This window comes from Amborella trichopoda, chromosome 6 (genome assembly GCF_054954075.1).
Source record: "Amborella trichopoda isolate Santa Cruz 75 chromosome 6, AtrichopodaSantaCruz75HAP2 v2.0, whole genome shotgun sequence".
Taxonomy (NCBI): Eukaryota; Viridiplantae; Streptophyta; class Magnoliopsida; order Amborellales; family Amborellaceae; genus Amborella; species Amborella trichopoda.
Genome location: NC_142341.1, coordinates 52,445,721 through 52,470,083, shown reverse-complemented (window position 1 = coordinate 52,470,083; position 24,363 = coordinate 52,445,721). Strand labels below are relative to the sequence as shown.

The 24,363-nt window shown below is 36.0% G+C and overlaps 3 protein-coding genes across 7 annotated transcripts; 1 reads left to right on the top strand and 2 right to left on the bottom strand.

Annotated features, from left to right (window-relative positions):
* Window positions 1-1,188: 1,188 nt before the first annotated feature.
* LOC148781872 (uncharacterized) lies at window positions 1,189-2,982 on the bottom strand. The gene is made up of 2 exons (XM_088869306.1): window positions 2,583-2,982; window positions 1,189-1,443 (listed from the first exon to the last, which is right to left on the bottom strand). The coding sequence occupies exons 1-2, from the start codon at window positions 2,721-2,723 to the stop codon at window positions 1,288-1,290; spliced, it is 297 nt and encodes a 98-aa protein (XP_088725432.1). The 5' UTR covers window positions 2,724-2,982; the 3' UTR covers window positions 1,189-1,287.
* Window positions 2,983-10,626: 7,644 nt separating this feature from the next.
* On the top strand, window positions 10,627-18,644 carry ITPK4 (inositol 1,3,4-trisphosphate 5/6-kinase 4). 5 transcript variants are annotated; one of them, XR_002283422.2, is made up of 12 exons: window positions 10,627-10,902; window positions 12,470-12,505; window positions 12,627-12,825; window positions 12,992-13,083; window positions 13,595-13,663; window positions 13,923-14,125; window positions 14,927-15,080; window positions 15,938-16,051; window positions 16,475-16,537; window positions 17,681-17,836; window positions 17,927-18,059; window positions 18,290-18,644. XR_002283422.2 is itself a non-coding variant. In XM_006858666.4 (12 exons), exons 1-12 carry the CDS (start codon window positions 10,774-10,776, stop codon window positions 18,425-18,427), a joined length of 1,476 nt encoding a protein of 491 aa, XP_006858728.1. In that variant the 5' UTR covers window positions 10,627-10,773; the 3' UTR covers window positions 18,428-18,644. The 5 variants fall into 5 exon arrangements, 2 of the variants coding, with proteins under 2 accessions (XP_006858728.1, XP_088725431.1); XM_006858666.4 differs by having other exon boundaries at window positions 17,681-17,826; XR_016057406.1 differs by lacking the exon at window positions 14,927-15,080 and having other exon boundaries at window positions 17,681-17,826.
* A 4,041-nt stretch (window positions 18,645-22,685) lies between these two features.
* Window positions 22,686-24,123, bottom strand: LOC148781871 (uncharacterized). Its single transcript, XM_088870915.1, has 3 exons — window positions 23,669-24,123; window positions 22,992-23,331; window positions 22,686-22,865 (listed from the first exon to the last, which is right to left on the bottom strand). Exons 1-3 carry the CDS (start codon window positions 24,121-24,123, stop codon window positions 22,686-22,688), a joined length of 975 nt encoding a protein of 324 aa, XP_088727041.1.
* Between the last annotated feature and the right edge of the window lie 240 nt (window positions 24,124-24,363).

Below are 24,363 nucleotides of genomic sequence, written 5' to 3'. Positions count from 1 at the left end.
CGGAAATTATATCTATAGCCATTAGCAATAACAAATCTCAAAGTATCCTTTGTATCACCAATTTAATCTATAAAATCTCTAAATCATTTGGAAAATCAAGTGTTCTCTCACCAGTTTACAAGATACTTAGGATAATTTTTCACATGCTCTGCACCAACTTGCACGATAGCATTTACATATTCTAAGTGAAATACATGTTTCACATGAGAAATCGAGAAGCCATATCTGGACACATGAGAAACATGAAGCACACAACAAGGATGCAAGCCCAACTATAAGCCCCCTTTACGTATTTTGTATTTTACATATTTTCTATTTAAATCTCATTCATAAGCCAACAATTAGAGCAACAGAGATGTCTTATAGAGGCATTTTCATTAAGTTAGAATAGAAGTTTCTTTTCTTATGCATAAATAAAGAAAAATACCCCACAACTTGTTTCAGAGAGGGCATTCCCATCCACACATAAAAGATAGCAGCTAAGCATCGATGATAATCCTCAACTGCCTCTCTTTAATGTTCCAAGGCAATGACCATGTAATTAGTTGCTTTCCAAGCAAACTCTAGCGCCAGACTGCAGACTGGTAGCTTTAGCCTACTCAGGTTGAGGCTAGCATTTTTATCAGCCCAAACTAGTCTAAGTTGTCTGAGATGGATACCATGCTAGCAATTTGAATAACTAGTTTGCTCTTGAAGCCATTCTCAAGTAGGAATCTTATTTAAAACATAAGCAGGGCAATGTCAGCATACAAAGTAAAAGTGTGAAGCATTTGCTGTCCGTCTGATTTCACAAGTGCATAGAGGAAAACCGTTAGTCCTCAAGTACTAATTCCCAGCAAGAGCATTGCATCAACACAAGAAAAATATATTATAAATTTTTTAAAAAAAAACAATCCTTGAAAGTATGACTATTGTTTAAAGGCATTTGGAAAAAAGGGACTCATATATTTCAATTAAAATTATATTTTATTCAGATTTAAAAGGAACCAACAGAAAACGCCAAAAACCATAAGCCACTAAGGTGCTTCTAAATTGATATTGAAGCTCCCATGGAAGCGGTTTACAGTTACCACTAGTCATTGGGCCATAGGAGTAACCATTCTGCATGAGTGCAATAATTTAGCAATGTTAATTCCATTATATTGTGTGCATAGATGGATAACATGATGCAAAGATATCTAGAGCAAATAAGCATAAATACCCATGATTTCATTACTTGAGAATCAGTTTCATAAGGGACAACTAAAATAACAAACTACGAACATTTCCACAGTTCCAAGAATTTGGTCATCCGGTCTCCTGTTCAAATTCATCACCTTCACTCTCCTCCACATTGTCAGCATCATTGTCCTCTGCATCAGCATCAAACTCTTCTTTGTCATTTTCAACTTTTACTTTCCCAATCCAAACCACAGTGCCATTGGCCTTCCTGATATCACTCCACTACAAAACAAGGACCATATACAACTCTTCAATCAACATAATTGAAAGAAAATGAATCATTAAATAAATACTTAGAAATGAACATGCGGAATTGTTTGATATTCAATCAAGGCCCAATGAATTGAATTCAGTGATTATCCCTCCATTTTCCCATCCACCGATAAGCAAAAACTACAATTTACAGGTGGCCTTTGAACAAACCCTCCTTGCTTAAGGTTCTAGAACCCTTTATACCAAGATAGATTATCTAGGTATTCCCCACTGGTACTTTCATCCGATTTGTTTGTCTTATAAATAAAGAAAGTCCAATACACGGTTTCTATGTACCCTCCAAGTATTTCTCAATAAAGGAGAAGGTAACAAGGATGCATGACGAGGAAGTAGCTAGCTACACATTAGCAATAGAACATCAATACACTGAAATTGAACGGATCATAGTTCATAGTTACTCAAAGAAATTTCCTATGATCAACATTTGCATACATTCCAAATGGACTTCGCGCTTAGTGAAAATAACTCCAGTCAATAACAACCAGAAGTGCAGTGTCTGCATAAAGCTTCCTTTGGTTGGTGCATTTCTTCATTAGCAGAAGCTAATATAGGGTCATTCATTAACAATTATGCACCACAAACTGTATGGCTCTTATTTTCTTTCTCTATTCCATAAAAAAAGTCTTTGGAAATCAACAAATTAAATCGAGAAAATGGCATTAAATCAATTTAAAAGGCTTAAAATGTCAGAGAAAGTCCACCAATTCACACCAGATATAGATTGAAACCACGATATCATATAAAGATAGAGATGAGTGGGACAAACTAAGCAGACCTTTGTTCAAAGAATGAGATTTGAAAGAAATTATTTTCCTACAATCCAATTTGATATCCAAAAATATCAGATCAAACAAAGACCCACGAAAGAAAATAAAACCAAAACCCTAGACCCTAAACCTCGAAACCAGTCTAGATACCAACTCAATCAAACGACTGAAGCAACAAATATAATAATGGAGAGGCCATGAAAGCTATACCCACTCAATCAAGCGATTTAAGCAACAAATATAATAGTGGAGAGGCCATGAAAGCTAAACTATGTAAAAAGGGATTAATCAGGAATATAATTTATTTGAGGATGGGAATACCTTCTCTTCGAGATCAGACTCCTCCATGGCAAGGAGCAGGTCCTCGTTATGTGTCGGAGGGGGCTGCGATGGGACGAGGAGAAAAGATGGAATCAAAGAAGAGGAAGGGAATCTGTTCACAAATGTGGAGAACTGCAACATTTCTCACTCTCTCTCACTACAACTCTCTCTCTCTCTACCTTGATGCGATCCGGCTCAGACACTCTCTCTACCTTGATGCGAACCGGCTCAGACTCTCTCTCGCTACCTTGATGCGATCCGACTCAGACTCTCTCTCTCTCTCTGTAAATTGATTTGAATTTCTTCTTGATTCCCGCTTCAAAGTTTCGTGGCATTCCCCACAATCGAAATTATCGATATCCAATAAATTAAAATTTCATAAAACAGTATGCCAATAATCACCGTCCTCTAAAAGTGTTTTAAAACCCATCCATCGGTCGGATTGCCCACCCACAAATCCAGCGATACAGATCGGGTTTGGATAAGTCGGAATCCACGATCCAAAAATAGTAAATTAAAATAAAATAAATAAAAATAAAGAGTATAGAAAGTGGGGAGAGTGTAGTTTCTATAAGGTTGCAACCTTAAACCATTCAATTAAGGTGCACCTCCAACTTTTATCATAGCGTGTAATTTTTGTGTAGAAAATTATTAGAATTATTTGAAAATCTATTTTCATATCTAATTATAAAATTTTAAACTTTGAAAATAATTGTAGGAAAAAATTTATATAAGTGCTAGGTTCTAAACAATCAAATTAAGTGCACCTCAAAAATTTCACTAGAATGAATTGTTTTGATGCCCAAATATCCTCAAAATTGATCATCTTGACATCAAGATACATGGACATGATAGAAAAATAGATTTCAAGTTTTGAAAATAGTGCATCTTGTAATGCATTTTTTTTACCGTCAATTTTCAAGATTTTCAAGTTTTCATAGATCAATTACACATAAAATCAAATAATTCGAGACATATCGTACTCCATGAGTATCAAATTAAAGCAAATTTATAGGTATTTTCAGTTAAAAAAAAAAGGAGAGAGAAGACTTACCGAAAACACTGAAAGAGAAAGGCCCAAGCATACATGTATATCTCTTCAGGCTCGACCTTTGAAATTCAGCCAGGTGCTAAGATTGATTCTACGCATATTCACGTGACTGAGCTTCTTTCAAAGACTCTAGTAAGCAACCCCACCCATGTAATATTCATTCGTATGTTCAAGGACAGGGGTGCTACTTTCGTTGCTCCTCCAAAGGCCATGGATGCAGCGGTTAAGGTGGTTTAAGAAATGTCCAAAAAATTAAAGGATGAGACTCGAATAGACCTATCTAAGCTCCCTGTGTGCCATTATTATAGTTCAACAGATGACCTGGAGGTCTCTTCACCTACCTCTAAAGTTATACTGAAACCTAATTTAAAGGCGGACTCTAAAGTTGTGCGCTCATCGTCTAAACTGGCTGCTCGTGGCTCTCGAGGCGCTTCAGCTCCTCCTTCAGGTGGAGTGGTTTTCAGGATAGATCGTGCGACTTCGAATAACCACTCCTCTTCTAGTTGCAGCGGCAGCACTTGCTCGTCCAGCTCATTTCGTCCCTTTGAATATGGTGGCTTCGAGGGACTCGGTGAACCTTCATCTCGCCCATGAAGATTATCAGTTGGAATGTGCGTGGTTACTGTGCTGATCGACGCAAGAAGGAGGTCAATTTATTGATTTCTAAATTTAAACCTTTTGCTTTTATTATGCAAGAATTTAAGTGTGCTGCACCTCTCTTTTGGATGTCAAGACTCTTTGGGGTAATGGTTCTGTGTGTTTTGAGGGTGTGGATGCCATTGGATTTTCTGGGGTTCTATTGGTTCTTTAGGACCCAATAATTTTACTTTGCTTGGATGTTTTAAAATCTGATGGGTTATTGGCAATTACTTTTGAATGTTCTATCAGGGGTTTCCGTTGGGTGCTTATTAATGTGTATGGGCCTATTTAACCTTATTCGCCACCCAGATGAAATTTCTACTTATCATCAGTTTAATTCTCATATGCATCTATTTAATGACTTCATTATATAGAATGATTTATTAGATCTTTCTACTACTGAAGCTCACTTTACTTAGTCTAATAACTGTTATTCTAATCTGATTATATCCAAGATTGATCGCTTTCTTGTCTCAGAGGCTTAAGAAAAAGTATTCCCTTTGGTCAAGGTTAATGTTCTTATCAAACTTTCATCTGATCACCTCCCTATCTGTTTTCATACTGATGAAGTCTTATCTAGGCCTAGACTTTTTCGTTTTGATATGCACTGGTTGGATGAGCCTGAAGTTGTGGGTAGTTGTTATGTTTTGGGTAGTTTTGGCTTCCGTTTTCATAATAAGCTAATCTGCCTGAAGCACAAACTCATCTTTTGGAAAAAAGCAAAACAGTATCAACTTAAAGGTAAGATTGATATCACTTTGATGGCTTTAGAGATAATTGAAAATTCTATCCAGGAAAACCAAGTTTTATCTTATGAGATGATTGTTAATAAAAATTATTTGCTTGATAAGCTACATGATCTCTTTAGGATGGAGGATATTTATTGGAAACAGAGATCAATAGTTAAATAGCTTAAGGAGGGTGACAAAAATACCAAAATTTTTCATGCTATCGCGAATGCGAGTAGAAGACAAAATGATATTTCTACTATTTCTACTATTTCTCTACCGGGTGTATCGGAAGGTGACGTTTCTGCTCGTGATGAGGCCATTGTTCAACATTTTGAGTCTACTTTTTCTAGTGATTTTAACAGTGGGATTATCTTAGATGGTATTCATTTTAAACCTTTACCATGGTTTTTGATTTGGAAATGGATATTACTTTGAAAGAAGTTAGACTGGTTGTTTTTGCTCTTTCTGGGGATAAAGCCCCTGGCCCTGATGGTTTCCCTCATATATTATTTTAGCGTTTTTGGGATCTACTACACGATGATGTTTATTTAATGGTTAATGAATTTATGTGCATTGGGAGTGTTCTCAAGGGCATTAATTCTACTTATATATCTTTAATTCTAAAAAAAGATATCATTGCTGATATTGGAGATATTAGGCCAATTAGTCTATTGTTCAGTATTTATAAAATTATTGCAAAAGTTTTAGTAAAGAGACTTAAGTTGGTTATCCCTTTTGTGATATCTGATGAACAGTCAGCCTTCATTAGAGACCGCATGATCACATATAGCATTCTTATTGCCCAGGAATATATTCACTCTAAAAATATTTCTAAACAATCGGGAGTGGTTATTCAATTGGATATAGAGAAGGCTTTTGACAGAGTTGAATGGCAAGTGCTCGATGAGATTACGAGAATAATGGGTTTCGGTGTTAGATGGATTTCTTGGATTATGGGGTACATTTCTTAGGCCCATTTATCGGTTCTTATTAACGGATCTTCTAAGGGGTTATTCCATGCTTATAGGGGCATTAGACAAGGAGACCACCTATCTCCTTTTCTTTTTACCTTAGTAGCAGAGGGTTTTAGTCTGATGTTTAAGAATGTTGTAAATGCAGGTCTTCTTACAGGTTTCTAACTTTCATCATCTGGGCCTACTATTTCATATTTGTAATATGCAGATGACACCCTAATCTTTTGTGATGCCAGTGAAGAGGGATTGCAGAATCTAAGCACATTCCTCTTATGTTGCCAGCTAGCTTTGGACATCAAAGTAAATTTCCATCATACTGCAATTGTAGGTATCTCTTGCTCTAACAACCTTTTGGATTCTCTTACTTCAATTCTGGGTTGTAGAGTTGAGAAGTTTTCCCTTAAATATTTAGGGTTTCTATATTTAATTGTAAGCTCAATCATGCAACCTGGGACCCTCTTATTCACAGGTATCAAGTTAAATTTAACCTATGTAATACCAAGACTTTATCTTTTGGTGGGCGTATCACTTTGGCTAAATCTACCTATGCACAAAATTTTATTTATTTGATATTAGTTCTACAAATACTTAGTGAAGTAATCAAGCTTATTGAAAAATATATGCGAAACTTCATTTGGGGTAATATGGAGGATAACCACAGAAAGTTTCATTTGGGGAACTAAGACAGGTTTGTATGCCGTCAAAGCTGGGGGGTTTGGGTATCAAAAAGCTTAAACTTGTAAACTAGGCGCTTCTTTCCAAATGGTGGTGGATAATCTTTTAAAACTCTTATCATCTTTAAAAGGATGTGCTAATTGCTAAATATTGTTTCGATCATCGAACCCACTCGACTAAAAAAGGTAGAGGAGGCAAATTTACCTCACAGATTTGGAAGGATATTTATAGATGCAGAAATATTATTTTCAGCAACATCAGATGGCTTATTGGCAATAGAGATAACACTCTATTTTGATTCAACAAATGGCTTGGTGATGCACCTCTCTCTTCTACTTATCATGACCTATTTGTCATAGTTGTTCAACCTGATGCAAAAGTTTCAGAGTTAATTTATCTTTCCCCCTCTAATTGTATGATCTGGGACATTAGATGCCACTACAACAAGCTACCGAATATGGTTATTTTGCAACTTCATAATCTCCTCCAACAGCTTAAACAAGTTTACATCTCTTCTAATGCCGAATATTTGGTCATATGGGAATCAGAAACTGATGAAGTTTTTTCTGTCAAATTAGTGTATAGGCTCCTTTTTATGGATCGGGTCCGTATTGTTCCTACATCTTTGGGTTATATTTGGAAATGACCAGTTCCAGTTAAAATCCAAGCCTTCCTATGGGTCGTATGTTAAAGGAAATGTTTAACAGTAGACAATTTGCAAAAGATGGGTAAAATTATTCCAAACATTTGATTGATATGTAAAAATGATGAAGAATCTTACTCTCACCTCTTCCTTCACTGTCCTTTTGCCTCGAGCTTATGGCTATGAACCTCTCCTTATTATGTTTTTTCTTCATGATACTTTTGAATCTCATCAACATTATTAATCATCTTTCTGTCATTGATTACCAAATAAAGGAGTTATTATTTGGAAAATTTTCAGAAGTGCAATCTTATGGCATATTTGGTTAGAACGTAACAGAAGAACCTTTGATGGGGTATCTCAGAGTATTGAAAGGGTAAAAAGTCTCATTTTACAATCTTTTTGGAATTGGTTTTCCTCCACGCTTGAAAGACTGAGTGCTCTTTGGACTGATATTTATATGAATTTGGAATTTTTTGCTCATTCCTCTTCTCACTCTAGCCGTCCCCTTCGAACTTGGACGGTACTTCTACAAGCTTGCCTCGAACTTAATTTTGATGGTAGCTAATTTGGAAATCCAGGGCCCGCAATTGTTGGTGGGTGTTTTGGCAACAATTTGAGATTGGTTATTTTTTCTTACTCGGATGTTTGTGGGACCACAACAACAAATCATGCTGAATTGGCTGTTCTCCTTCAATGCCTTCATATTATCACCGACAGGGGTTTCATTGGTGATATTATAATTGAAGGGAATTCCTTCAATGTTATCAAGTGGTGTGGAAAGTGCAAAGGATCTCCTGGTCCCTATTTATCTCCAGTGGTGTAGAAAGAGGATCCATAAAGGATCTTCGGCCACACCATGCGTGAAGCAAACGATGTCGTTGATGGGCTAGCTAAACATGGTGTTTCTCTTCCTTTTTGGTAAGTTTTTAACGATTTGATCAAATATTTATAATCTCATACTCTTGAAGCATTGCTTTAATATAAGTTCATAACATTTGTCAAAAAAAAAAAGGCATTTGTAAGTAAACAGAAATGGATATCCGGATCCGATGAGAGAAGTAGCTTACTCTAGTTCGTAGAGAGAGAGAACTTCCTGTTTGAAGAATTGTGAGGAGGGAGTTTGTAAGGAGAGAGGAGACTTATCTTATTGGAGTGAGAGTGCTATCCTCTAGTTCATAGAGAGAGAGAGAGCAGAGGAGCTCTAGTTCATAGAGAGAGAGAGGAGGGGTTCTGTTTCAAAGAGAGAGAGAGGCTCTTGGTTGGCATGGAACCGATTTTCCATGAATGGTTGGAAGGTTTTAGAAACTGGTTTCTCTTTTACTGAAGTAAACTTTTAGAAATCAGGAATTGAATAAGGAACCGGGTGTCGGATCAGCAACCCTCTTTATTATTCCTGATTTTATTATTCCTGATTTGGATTGGCATATATTCTCAGGTTAAAATAAATAAATTTACACTAATATCTCCTAGTTTTTTCAGAATTAAAAATGTATCCCATATATTGTAATCTAGGCTAAGTATCCTATTTTCAAATTGTTTATTTTATTTTATTTCCCAAAATTCCATCGATTCAAAATTTCGATATCTAAACCAATAAATAGCGAGTATATAATCTAGAATGTGGCTCAGATTTTCAAATCCAAATCTGTAGTGGTTTGGATTTTGAAAATCTGAATTGTTTTATGGAAACATAGGGTTCATATTACCTACTTTTGGTCCGGATATTGAATGCTCGAACCAATGTTTTATTTTATTTTTATTTATTTATTTATTAACTTGGGCCATTATTTTTAATTTTAAAACAACTGGGAGCATAAATTTCCAAATAAAAAAATAAAAAAAATAAAAGTAAGTGGCCACAAGTCTACTGATAGAAACGGCCACATCTCAAATATAATTGAGTGGTTCTTACCAAATTGGATCAATTTATGGTTCGGTAACGTAACATGGTTAGTCCTGTATTGAATTCAATCCGATTAATTACCCCAAAATCAGGATCAGCAATTTTTAAAACCCTGGTCAGAAAAGACATCTCTCTCAATAATCTTTGCAGAAGTTTTAAACTTTAACAATTGGGAGATATTAGCATAAAATTCCTAAACAAAAAATCAAAATATAAGAGAAAGCGGTCGCTAGTTTATTGATAGAAACGACCGCATCTCCAAAATAATTAAGTGGCTCCTACCAAGTTGGATCAGTTCATGGTTCAGTAAAAACAGGATTAGTCCTGTATTGAATCCAATCCGATCAGTTACACCAAAATTAGGATCGGCAAACTTTAAAACCCTGGTGAGAAAAGACAAAAGACATTTCTCTTAAATAATATTTGTGGAAGTTTTAAGCATGTCAACTTTGCTTGGGAGACCATTTCATTTAGCAGTTATTTGTTAAATATGGGGAAAGCATTTGATATGCAACATTAGCATACAATGATACCATATGCCTTTGATACAAAGCGGTCACAATTATTTATAACTATACGATGTGAAATCTGATAGTTCGGATATGTCACACAGTTTGAGAACATTTATTTTGAACTTTGAGTTTAGTCAATGAAGTAAATGCAGCCCACCCAATTTCACATCCAATAGTCAAGATTAATTGTGACAACCTTGTACCAAAGATAAATGGTTTCATTATATATTTTTCATGGTATTAAAAGAATATAAAATACATATAAGTGGCCATTTTCAATATAAATGTACATATTAATTTGTTTTGAATATTAAAAAGCAAAATAGTAATTAATTTATAGAATTATTTGAATAAAATCAATAAAATTTACATAATAAAATTTTAAACTATATTGCGAACTTCAACATCAAATGTATTATCTGTATTATCATCAATTAGGTCAGGTAACTCGAGCATACTAAAGCACTTAAATAATCCTGCGTGTTTAAGATTTTAAATCATGCATAAGGGCAATTTGATCATTGCAATGTTTAAATAATGTGAAAAGGAGGTGAGTGTGTTGTTTAAATAATGAGAAAATATTTTATGCTCCCATAAAGTAGATGTTTATTTGTTCCCTTGGGCTAAACTGAAGCATGGAGTATCTTTTTGATTTCTAAATTTTGGGGATATAAAGAAAAAATTCAACTTGCACTTGCCATGTGATTAAAAAAATTGTGCCAAGGTTGAACCGGAACCATCCAATTTTCAGAAGAAAGGCATAAAAAAAAATTGTATTTATCTCTTTAAAATAATAATCTGTAATATTTAGCCTAACAAAACCCTATTTAGATAGATCTAAAAAATTCGCAAAAAAAAAAAAAAATCCTTTCAAAGTAGTTGTTTTACCCGAGGTTATTGTAGTACAGTACGCTCCCGTGGGATCATAAATAATACCTGCCACCTTCGCTCCAGAACGCTCTCTCGCTCTCTCGTCCTCATCTCGCTCCTATCTCTCTCTAGTGTGTCGCCCTCTCTTTTTGCGCATCTCTCTCTCTCCAGAGTGTACACAAACGCGTTAATGGAGCCAATACGACGAGTAGTAATAGAGGAATCCCTGCTATTATCTAACGACAATGGCGAAGTTCCAGTTTTTCAGCAAGGGGCAGAGACACTACTCCAAAGACTTCGATTGTCTAAGCTCCACACTGTAAACTATCTTTCTCTCACAATGTTTCATTTATACTGTTATTATTTGTCCTTGTAAAATACTGTGGAGAGCATTTTTTCTTTTTTTTTTTTCATTTGGATTCCTCTTCATGTGTTTATTTTTTAATTTTCTTCACATATGTTTTCAAGAAGATGGGTTTTATTGTTAATTGAACTGTTTATAGAAAATGTGAAGGCTGGGAATTATTGTTGCTATTAAATTTTCGATACTTGGTTATTGCTCATTATTAAAGAACGATCTGGTATCTGAGCAACTATGGTGAAAAAAAATGCCCTTTCACTTTTTAATGGATTTCTATTTCCCCATTTTCTTTATTATCTTTCCAAAAATGTTGCATTTTGGGGAAATTATTCAGATTGCGAGAAGCCAATCCGCTCCTGTTTGTGTAAAAACTGACTTTGTGATTTTTTATTTAACCATGTGAGTTGTTACTGATAATTCTCAGAGCCCAACTTCTAAAGTTTTAATCGATGGAAATGAAAATATAGCTGGTAATTTTTACTTTCCTGAGAAAAAGTGGGATTTATCTACGGATTATTGGAGAATGATCAAATGGAAATATATTTTCAATTTATTGTGGGACTCTACTTGACATTGATAATGGATATTGTATGTTAACAATTTTCAAAAGGACATGTCGAGAGATATGGTGACTTATGGTCTGAATAAAGGCATGGCCATTCATATAGCGGAATGGCTGAATGGGATTAGTGTAGCTGACCCCATAGTTGAGATAAAGCTCAGATATTGATGATGATGATATCAACAATTTCCAAAACAACAACATTGTTTTTGGGTTTCCTATTTGATAGACGCTTAATCCATTCCTAAAAGGGTAAGGTTGGAGATGGATTTTGGATCCAAAGCTTTGCAGGTCTATCATCTAAACCTCCATGATCATGAATCCAAAAAAAAGCGATTAACTTTTGGGCCCAAAGATGGTTTATTTTTTTTGGACCATAAATTTTATTTTATTTTTCAAATATCGTCAGATCTGCATTGTCTTTGGAGTTCCAAATTCATTGATCTGAGGCAGAAATCGTTTTACAGTAATTCAGGATGTGTTTCGGGTCCAAAATTTGCTGAAATTCAGGGTGGAAGCATGAGTTGACTAACTCACCAAATATACATTTTCTTTCGAAAATCTAGGTGCCTTTACTTGTTTTGATATGGAAAGATGTTGCTCTTCACTTTGTTGCCGTATTGTCATGTTTTGGATTATTTGAATATGATTGAGTTTTTACATCATAGGCAATCAATTTAAAACTTTGCCAAAACTTTCCATGTATCCTAATTCTACAATGATGATTGAATTTTTACATCTTAGTTTGGACATTACTGGATTAATGTTTTAACCAAAACAGACTTTACTTGGCTAATGTGCTAGTAACATTTGTTATGGTCGTTATTATTAGGATTGATGTTTAAAAAAACGGAAAAAGCTACTGATGCTCATTTGATGTTTTAGAGGGGTGATAAGGTGGGATAAAGCCTTGTTGCTTAAATCTTCAATTTTTTTGATGTTTATGCCATATATGTTTTGCAGGCAATTGGTTTTGATTCGGATACTTCATCTCAAAAGGTGTGTTGAGCTCTTTTTTTTCCCTTGTTTTTTTTTAATATCTGAGCCTCTTTTTGGGCATAATTTATGATGTTTCCTTGAAGACTGATTTTGTAGTGTGACGATACTTTGCATATTGCAGGTGTCTTTTCTTAACAATATGGTGGAGCAATACTCATTTGATTGCATGGTGTTAAATATATCCTGTATAGAGGATTCTTTATCTAAAGCCTTGCGATATTGGAATGCCACTGGGGAGAGTTGTTTATATGTGACTTCCAGAAAAGATGAAGATTTCATTCTGAAGATCAGTAGTCAGAAGTGTAGAATTGTTGTCATGAGTGAGTATTTTCATATCCTATTCTTGATAAACAAAATGATACTTTCCTTTTTTTCTCATTGAACCATGCGGACATGTATGTGGTCATCATGCGATGTAATAAACTAAAATAAGAACATTGATGATACTTGGATGCTTATATTCAAGTTTATTTATGCTGTTTTCAGGTGTAGAAACTGATTCAGTTGAGAAATTGGGGTTGACAGTTATTAGCAAGCTAGAAGAGCTGCCTTTAACCATATGTCGTTTGAGTAAAATGGTAAGTATTTCAGTTCCAATGCTTTATAACCCCAGATTTTCAGATAGGCCATTTTGGCCCTGTGTTATTCTTTTTGTTTTTTTACTATTATAGTTTAAATGCCTAATGGGATATCCCCTTCTTCGTTCTGTAACTTTACTATTATAGTTTAAATGCCTAATTGAATATTCGCTTCTCTTTTATAAGTAGAATAAACGAACCACATTATTATTGGTGGGCAATGCCAGGTAGGTGTTCCCTTGGATTGGTTACATCGGAGTTCCCTCCCATCTTTGGATTAGAGATCTAACAGTTGTTGGAATGATGGTTACTCCGCTACCCAATAACCACCAACCTGCTATTGGTAACAACCTTCCCATAGCCCATTGTATGTTTAATCCATTGGTTTGGGAGGGAAGTTCCGTACAATCAAATACAGCGGGTCTCCAATATAATTGTTTCCCATTCTCTATGGTTTTTTATGCTTTGTTGTTTCATTTTGTGGGTGATATCCTTTTTCCTTGTTTTACAGGTTCTAAGTGATTCCATTCTAACAGTTGGGTATATCATGAAACCTTCGCGGGAAAAGGATTTCGCAAAGGTTATTGCTCTGTTCTTTTAGGTTTGTAAATAAACATACTTAAGGTACTATAATTCATTGGAATGCCAAATGATTATGGTTATGGAGAGTGTGTGCATCAGGGCCTTGTTCTGTTCTGGTTGTCTAACCTTTTCTATCACTATTCATCATTTGATTGGATGATCCGATGGACGTGTGTGGCTTTGTTTAATTGTGAGTGGGCTGTACTGCGCTGTCTGTTTATTTTATTGATGGATGGTGATTACTTTGATTTTGGCAGAGGGGTGCCTTTCCCATGGTTCCTATTGAAAGTGGGTTGATGTTTGTACCAATCACATTTGATCTTCCCTTATCATGTCAAATCCAAGAACTGGATGTGGTTCTTCACAAAGCCACCGATGAGATTGTGAGTGTTGATTTGGGGAATTTGTTGGATTTTCCTGGAGGAATTTGTTTCTCGAAGGGCATGCAAGAATTGCAGAGGTGATATTTGCTTCAAGATATCATTGTAGTGTAATGGGTCTAAGACGCATGGGAGCACTAATGTGTTTGTCTTGTTTAATCTCTATTTGTTTGACGTGTTGTTATAGACATGTATGAGAAGGTAGCTGCTATAAGTTACTCTCTAATCACTTTCTAGGAGCGCTATTGGGCTTTCATGACATCTTTTTAAGTGATTATTGTCATGATGTTGTGTCCATGACATGTATATCTGTTGTGATCATTTTGAGGAGCTATATGTGTGCTTATGAAATTTCATTGAAAGTTTAAGAAAGTTTAAAGGTTATGAGCTCCATTGTAGAGACTTATGACATGTTTGGTATGCATGAAAATACTTCCATGAAATATTTTCACGTGAAAAAACTCTCAGGTGATTTGGTGTGGGAGTTTTTTTGGCATCAAATGGCTTCCAATTGGTGTGAACAATGCACTTGGACCAATTGGTGTGAAAAACTCCTACACCTAGTCACATGAGGGAGTTTTTTCGCTTGAAAATACTTTCACAAAAGTTTTCTCATGCGTACCAAACGTGCCTTTTTGGGAAAAAAAAGTACTGTCTTTGTAAAGTGGTTATTTGTTTTCACTATCATGCCATAAGAAAATATTGATAGCACAAACTTAGACTAGGGCTTCTTGCTTTTTTGCATTGTCTCAGTTTCTTGCTTTTCCACATTGTCTCAATAGAAATACATGGAAAAATTAAGAATTCTACATTATATTGCAACATAATGCAATACATGAGAATTCGTACATCTTATTTAATGACCTTTTGACATTTTGCAGATATATCCATGATCATCCATATTGCTGTGTGATTGATCCTTTCAAGAATATTTACCCTTTATTAGATCGCCATAGGATCCAGCAGATTTTGATTGGTTTGGAGGATCTCAATTCAGGAAGTTCTCATAGGATTCGGGCACCTCATTTCTTAAAGGTTATGAATTAACATTGTCATTTCGCTTCCGAGGCCTTTATTAAGTTAGGTCCTCATTGGTTAGGGTGTTGAAATTTTTTAACTGTCAAATAAAAAAGGAAAAAGTTTATATAAGGATGCAACCTTATAATGTAGAACTACGGATGCACCTCAAAAATCCATCGGAAAAGGTAGTTTTAATGTTTAAAAACCCTTTGATTGATCATCTCGACATCGAGATATATGACCATGAAAAATAAAAAGATTTTAAGTCTTAGAAATAGTGGATTTTACAACATATTATCTACACCGTCCATTTTCAAGATTTTCATATGTTTATAGATCCACTTGATTTTAACCATTTTTGAAATTTAAAATTTTATGATATAAAAAATAGATTTTGAGATAATCCTAAGAACATTTTACATCAAAATTATATACCATGATAAAATTTGAAGGTGCACCTTACCTCTACAGCTACGGATGCATCCGTATGCCAACTGCACCAATAAAAAAAGCTGCTATACTTGGTAACATGAATAATGATGATAAACTATTCAACCCATAGTTGATTCTTGATCACAGACTCATCCCAAAACATAATTCAATAAGCTAAAAGTTAAATCCGAGTCATGTGCAATATTTTCTCCAAAGGAGCAAGGGATTATAATGCTCTTTGCCCAGTTATGTCCTTTTTCTGGTGGATCCCGTGCTCTCTCCATCTTCATCCATCAGGTTATTAGACATTGATGACAAGTATGGGCTATCGTTTTTTCATAGTCCACTGGACTATATTATACTTTCCTAGTTATATGTATGGTTCTATGCCATATACTTTGACACAATCACAAGTTCAAAATGGTACTTCTCATGTGCAGGTTGATGATTTTAATGCTTCTGATCTTGCTGAAAAACTATCCCAGTCGCAACTTTCCCTTCCAGCCATTGTAAAACCTCAGATTGCTTGTGGTGTATCTGATGCTCATAGTATGGTATGGACTTCTACACTCTTCTAACAACTCCATGGTTACAGGAAAGCATCCCATAATCCGACCATGTAAAGCAGTAGTCCCCATTGAAATTAGGGAGATGATGGAGATAAAGTGGGACCCACGAGAAGAGTGCATGACCTCAATGTTGGACCCCACTCTCTCCATCACCATCCATCGTTTCATTGGATGGTATTGACCCCAATGAACTATCGGTTTACGAGAGTCCATGGACTTGTAAGAGACTTTTTCAATCAAGAATTGTTAATGTATGAATCAGCAAATGGTGTGTATTGTTGAAAGAAGAAACAAACTCTTCAGCTAATTGATTTATTAATAATAAATAAGGAAAGAGCTAATATATTAAATGGTTTTGTCTTGTATGCATGTTTCACACTAATATCTTTTCCCTATTACCTTGGACAGGCCATACTCTTTAACATTGAGAATTTTAGTGGTCTTCAAGTTCCACTTCCAGCTATTATTCAGGTACGTAAGGTTTTCATGGTGTAGGCTATTTTATTCTAAATTGGAAGTAGTCTGATTAGATATAGGGACTTATGGCCTCACTGAGGATATGGCCTTTAGTAGCGCAGAATGGAGAGGATTTATGTAGCCAACCCCAATTAATTGGGAAAGGCTAAAATGATGATGATGATGAGGTTGTTTTATTCTAATATTCATCTTTAAACTTGTACTGTTTTCTTTTTATGAGTTTAACTGCTTTTATGCATTTGTAGAAATACATGTGTGCATTTATATGCTTTTCTCTACCTTAACAAACTTATCATGCGTATGCTTATATAAGCACGGATTCTTTTGGAGTGGCAATTGTCCTTAAATTTAGCGTTTAAAAACCCTGAATTGGCTTCCAACTCAGGCACCTGCCCGGGCAAATTGGCCCAAAAGGAGAAATAAAATAGGAAAAAAATCAAGACCCAAAAAAAAAAGGAAAGAAAGAGAATTCAATTAGAGCCGGGAATCACTTGAATCCCTACAGTGAATGAGGCAGTTCAGTACAGTCAACTGCCCTGTTCTGGACAATGCGGGACCATCCAGAACTAGGGACCCCCTGGCTCCGAGATGCCTTGGGCGATTGCAAGTCAGCTCACTAATTTTTATATCACTGCTTAAAATAACTAGGCACCCCAAAGACACTAATTATAGAACTCTTATTAGGAAACAGATAAGAAAAGAGTCCAACTCTATTTTTGAGTAGATCTTGTTTGAATTAACCGTGGATACTAATTTTAGGAGAGAACACTAATAGTGAGTACTGCTTGAATTAAATCTCAAGTTTTTTAGTATTGACCTGCTGAGTGTCAACCAAACATTTGCAGATCATCCAAATTTTTGATACACTGCAGCCCTCAGTAGTTAGAAGGCATCTAAACTGCTTCAGTGCCATGCTTGTTAAAAGACTAGAATAAACATTATTAGTCATCGAAATGTCTTATGATAATCAGGGGCAAAATAGTTAGCTTCCTGACCATTTCAGGTGTTTTTACGTTGTATAATTTCCTGAATATTCCAAGCTGATAATACCATTTTCACTGTTCAATTTTGGGATTCAGTTTCAGTTAATGATGTCCTTATTAATTTGAAATTTGATTATTTTCAATGGTAATGCAGGAGTATATTGACCATGGGTCAGTTTTGTTCAAATTTTATATGTTGGGGGAACAAATTTTTCATGCTGTTAAGAAGTCTACACCCAATGCCCATCATTTGTTGGTCTCATCAGATAAAGATGGCTCTTTACCAGTAGTTTTTGATAGGTACATTGCGGTGAGAGGCCTGCTTATTTGGTCTGGTTTTTAGGCTTAGTATGGCTTTTCTTGAATTCTTTTATGTGGGCTTATTTCTTTGTATTTGCAGCTTAAAGTCTCTTCCTACTGGTGACCAAACTTGTGAGACTGGACAATGTTCCCTTGATATAGAACTAGTCAATAATGCAGCTATTTGGCTGAGAAGAAGGCTTGATCTTACCATTTTTGGATTTGATGTTGTTGTAAGTGGAAACCCATTTCTTTTCATCTTGTAAAATTGTACGAGCTTATCTGTTCACAAACATTATTTTCATTCTGTGGTTGAGAGAGTAGCTGATATGTTCTCACTCTCTCACTAATTACATGTAAGAGAGAGGGACACTCTGTTCTCTCCTGCTAATTATTTTCATATTTGAGTGTGCATAGAGAGAGAGAGAGAGAGAGAGATTGACAGTTTTTATTGATTATTCAGATTCAAGAAGGCAGTGGGGATCATGTCATTGTCGACGTCAACTATTTGCCTTCGTTTAAGGAGGTTACAGACAGTGTGGCCATGCCGGCGTTTTGGGAAGCAATCAAGACCTCTTACCAATCACGAAAAGCAAAATGAAAGAGACCCAACACTTATTTATATCTCTGATCATGAATAACCAAAACAAAATGGAGTTACAAATTCTCACCCATCAATCTTCTCACTAGAATGTACAAGTCTTTAAATTCATGTGGTTATGAGTAGCCATAACAAACTGGCCTCAAGTGTTCCCAATTGTCAATCTTCTTAGAGTTTGATGAAACTTTTTTTCTATTTTATTTCCGAAATTTGGAAATAGTGGTTTGTCTTTCTGTGTACTTTTGTTTCTTCCTGGCATGGAGAGAGGGAGAGAGAGAACATCATATTTGTGTTTTATTGGAGAGAGAGATGGGAATAAGCATCCTATGTTGTTAGGTTTCCTTTGAATCTGATTGGTGAAAGTTGTGGTTGCTTGTCATTTATTGAGAATATTTATGATTTATTTTACTTGGAATAAATTCTCTTGTCTAAAATTAAGATATTCTAGGCAGTATTATTTTATCAACAGTTTGGTATGTACATTGTATTATATATAATATTATTTAGTTATTTAATTGGTAGTTTCGAGGTATTTTTAGCAATTTCTAACTAAAAACATGATTTTCGGCGTATTACTTTGAATAAAGTAAAACTAGCTTTTGAAAAAGATAACTTTGTATGAATATTACCTGTAAGTTTATCTTATATAATTTTATGATGGATGCCATAAAAAAAACGAAACAATGAATTACCAGTGAATTATTGAGAAGAAGTACATCCAAATAACTCTTTATATAGGATTTATTATAATCTAGAATTATTCTGAGTTATATAAAATTGTTAGTTCTGTTATATAAAATCGCTTTAAATTGATTTGGGAAGAAATTGAGAGATCAAAATTTGAGGTTTTTTTTTGGAAAAAATTGTTCTTAAATATGTGGATTATTGAGTTTTTAGTTATGATTTTATTGGGCATTCGCGTTTATACTGTATTAGCAGCGATCTACAAATAGGTATTAAAAATTTTACTTAATTTTTTTATAGATTTGGGATTTTGTGTTTTTTTTTTTTCTTAAATAGATTTTTGGAAATAATCCTATATTTTTTATTTTTTATGCACAATTTCATCGAGCATTTTAATGTTCTGGCCGCCATCTGGTCGGGTATTTATGTTCAACTAATAACATATTTTTTACTATGAGAAATTCAGGAAAATTAATTTTTTTGTTTTTTCATGTAGTTTTTATTTTATTTTATTTTAATTTTTTGTTTTTTGTAGTTGTTATTAGTATTTTCATGCTTATCCTTGTCTTTTGTTAAATTTGTAGATTATCGTCTACTGTTTATTTTTTATAATTTATTTTTATATTCAATACTTTATCAATTTCTTCGGTTCTCTTTTTGCGGTATTATTTCTCCATTATTTACTCTATAATTTGTAAAACTTTAACAGTCAAAAAAAAAAAAAAAAAAATTGTAATACTTTTTTGCATTATTGTTTTGTTCATTTAATTGCTACATATTTTTATGTCGCATAAAAAAGAAGGCCCTTAATGATGCCATCGTTCTAGGCTTGGGAATGGATTGGGTCCAAGTCGACCTGAAAGTGGACCCAACCGGATTAGGTTTATGTTAAATTTGGACCCAACCAGGACCTTGGTCAGATTAGTTCTAGGTCTAGAAATAAAAATAAAATAAAATATATTATCTATATTTTTTGAGGGCACAGTTAGCATGTGGCCAAGTCTGTACATGTAGAAATGCGGGCTTTGCAATAAATATATTTGAAAAATATAATTGATCCTAATTTTGAGGGAGTATATAATTTTTAACATGGAGATATTTATTTTAAAAATATAATTTGATCCTACTTTTGAGAGAGTATATAATTTTTAACATGGAGATCATGAATGTGAATAAATAAATAAAATTTAAAAACTAGAAATGATAATTATACTAAGAAAAAGATAGATGCTTTATACGATCACATATTGTACAAATGCGGTCTAGCCTGTTCTATTTTTTACACATGGTTACTGTGTATGTTTTTTCTGTCTTATACATAAATAATGTGTCGACTTGATTGGACCCAACATGATAGGGTTCAAGCTTAGGGGTGGCAACGGGTTGGTTGGGACAACTTGATCCGAAATCACCAAACCCGAAGCCGAACTCGAAAATATAGTGTGTAACCCGGACTTGGACCCGACCCAAAAAGTAAAATATCTAGTGTTTAGCTATATTTAAATATATTTCATAAATTAGGAATCGAAAAATATTACTAGACCCGGACCCAGACCCAAATAGTATTCGGGTCCAAGATTTGAACCTCGAGCTGACCCGCTAGGTCCAACTTTTGAACCCAATGTTAGATCCAGATCGGGTCTACCGCATGGATCCTTGGTCGGGGTCTAGAACCATTACCACCCCTATTCAACTTAGATAGGACCTGGACCTAACGTGGGTCACTTCTAGGTTAAGTAGACACATGTCCAACCGGGCGGGTCTATGTACGGTCCGATCAAGTCAACCTATCAAGCACGCAGGTCGACCTGACCCGTTTCCTAACCCTAATGTGCTCAGGGCATACCACGATGGAAATGAACAAATTGCAAATTGCAGAAGACCAATTAATAGTAATTTAAAAGCATCAGATGGGGTGGACAAATAAATGGGTGAGGTTTATGTAAGGCTGATGCCTCAATCAAGACAAATCTATTTAAACATTAAATTATGAAATTTAAAGCTTTAAAAATAATAAATTCTAATAGATTTTTTTTTTCTCAAAGAAGTTCCGTACTTGTATTAAATAGAAGCTAGAAAGAGATTACAATATTGAAGTTAAAAAAGACACACAGGTCGAACCCCTTTTTGCAAGATGATCAGCTAACACATTAGCCTCACAAAAAATATGCACAAACGAATTATCAAGAGTCCTATACAAATCCTAGACTTGCTGCAGCAGGGTGGACCTAAGCTCCTAGGGGGGGCTATGGGTTCCATTACACTAATTAATAACGTTGAGTGAATCCTCCTCCATAATACAGAACCGGCCTAGTTGCCTGTCAATGAAGATCTTTAAGCCATGAAGAAGGCTTAGCATCTCTGTATAGTTAGTTGTTCTGTCCCCAAGGGGGCCCGCATAAGAGTACACCACCGTACCATTTGAGTCTCTTAGAATCCCTCCAATACCAGCAGGACCCATATTCCAAAAGAGCTTCCATCAAAGTTAAGTTTAAAAGTTCCCTCCAAAGGAGTTACCCATCTACAGTTCGGCCCACTTTTGAAGGCATTTATACTGAAGAGGATTGAAACGTTCTTCTTGAAATCAACTTCCAACAAATCGGATCGATCCTTCGAAACTGAATAGAAGAGCCACATGCCACGAAGAATATTGTCCAACACGTTTGCAAAAGGTAGGCTGACACCATCGAAAACCCTACGGTTCCGTTCCTTCCACACTTCCAAGAGTATTGGGCCTCTCGCCATCTGCCATAAGATTGAGCCAGCTTTGGGTAGGGAGCTGACAAGTTTGAGATGATCCCAAGAACATTAGCGGGCATCACCAAGGCAAGACCAAGTTCATCAAAAAACCAGCACCAGATTCTAAAAGTGAAAGGGTAGTGAAGAAAGAGGTGCGGTCCTATTTCAGAATCCAATTTACACAATAAGCACACATTAGGCAACACCTTGCCTCTCTTGATAAGGTTGTCAATAGTGAGAACCTTATTTTGCACTGTCAGCCAAAGGAAAGCTTGTATCTTTAAAGGTAAAGGCCATTTCCATATCTGAGGCATCGACCAACGCCAACGGTCATGGAACAAGAGGTTATTCATGGACTTTACAGAGTACAGTCCATCGGACTGAATCTCCCAAAAGACTGCGTCGGAGGCATTATGTGGAACACATACCTCATGGAGAAGGGAAAGCAGCCCAACGAACTCCCAAAAAACAACATCGGGAATCCTACTATAGGGGAGAGAAATGTCTCAAAACACCTCGCTACCCCTACGAACAAACACATCAGCCACAATAGCATTGGGATTAACCATTTGTTGAAAAACAACGGGAAAGAGAAGCTTCAAATGCACATCTCCAACTCACTTGTGGTGCCAGAAAGAGATGTTGCAACCATCACCAGGCCCCACCAGACATCCCTGTGATTCAACGCCTTACACGAATGAATGTGTCTCCAGAGAGGAGACATCGCCTGTGTACCACTTCTACTTCCTACCCACATATGAAATCGATCAACCCCATATTTTGCAGCGACGACTTTGTACCACTACTGGTATTTAAGAATCAAGCTTCTCCACCATCACTTAGACATAAGTGCTTTGTTAACCAAGGTAACTCGCTTTAAGCCTAGTCCACCTTCCATCCTTGGGGTGCACAACCTATCCCAGAGCAAGAGGGGAAACTTTTTAGAGCTGTCGAAAGAGGCCCACAAAAAGTTTCTCATCAAGGTTTCAATCTTCTTGGCCACGCTGTAAGGAATCTGATGCAATAACATTTGGTAGATCAATAAATTCGAGAGGCATGCTTTAATTGAGGTAATCCTACCTCCAAATGAAAGGTATTTATACTTCCATAGATCAAGCCTAACTTGAATTCTTTGAATTACTTTATCCCATACAGGCAAAGGTAACCTCCCATATGAAATAGGCAAACTCAAGTACAGGATAGGGAAGTTCTCAAATTTGCACCCTAGGGTGGTTGCAATTAGGGCCACTAAGGAGTCATCACAGTTAATACTAACTACAACTGACTTCGCAAAATTGGCCTCAAGCCCCAAGGCCACTTCGCAAATGTTTAAAAAGCTAGCAATATTATCAGTCTGCTCAGTCTTAGCCTCACAAAAGAGCAATGTGTCATTAGCATACTGAAGGTGCGAAACATACGGGCCATCATTGGGCATTTGAAAGCCCCGCAAGTGCCCCTTAGCCACCACATTGCATAAAAACCTATTGAAGCACTCAACATAAATGGTAAACAAAAAGGGGGATAGGGGATCACCTTGACGGAGCCCCCTAGTAGCACGGAAGAAGCTAGAAGGACTTCCCTTAAAAAAATAGAGAAATGAGAAGAAAACAAGCACCCACTAATCCAGCTCCTCCATTTCTCACCAAAGCCAATGGTTTTCACTATCTCTAGTAAAACACTTCATTCTACTCTGTCATAAGCTTTTTCCAAATCTAATTTATTGACCACTCCATCTTCACGACTCAAGATCCTCGAGTGAATGCACTCTTACGCAACTAGAACACTGTCCGTGATAAGCCTATCCTAATGAATGCAGACTGAGGACCAGAGATAATATCAGGCATTATAACTTTAAGTCTCTCAGCAAACACCTTAGCAATGATTTTATAAAGACTTGAAAGAAGGCTAATGGGCCTGATGTCCCCTAGGGAGGCAACAGTAGAATTCTTAAGGATAAGAGCAATAAAATAAGAATTAACCCCTCGAAAGATTTCACCAGTCCTCAAGAAGTCACACACCATTCCTAGCACCTTGTTACTGACCCGGTTCCAGAAATTGAGGAAAAAGAGAAGGGGCAAGCCATCAGGGCCAGAAGCCTTATCCCCAGGCAAGGCAAATGCCCTTTTTTTCACTTTTTCCATAGACACATCCACCTCGAGGACGTCACGCATGCCATCCGAGAGACATTTAAAGCCCACTCGAGACAGACTTGGAGTGGTCACCGTCTTCGAGGTGAAGGCTCTTTTAAAATGGTCAACAACCGCAGTAGCCATGTTGGCGTTGTCGTTAGGGTTAATTCCATTGATCAGAAGACCAGAGACATCATTATGCCGTCTCCTGGCATTAGCAATGGCATGGAAAAAATTTGTGTTCAGATCACCCTCTTTCAACCATTTAACCTGTGATCTCTGCTTCTAGTAAATCTCCTCCACTCTACGAACCTCCTGGAGCTCAGCAACTTTAGCAGCTCAAGCCAGCACCAACTCTGCAAGGAGGGTACCAGAAGACTAGAC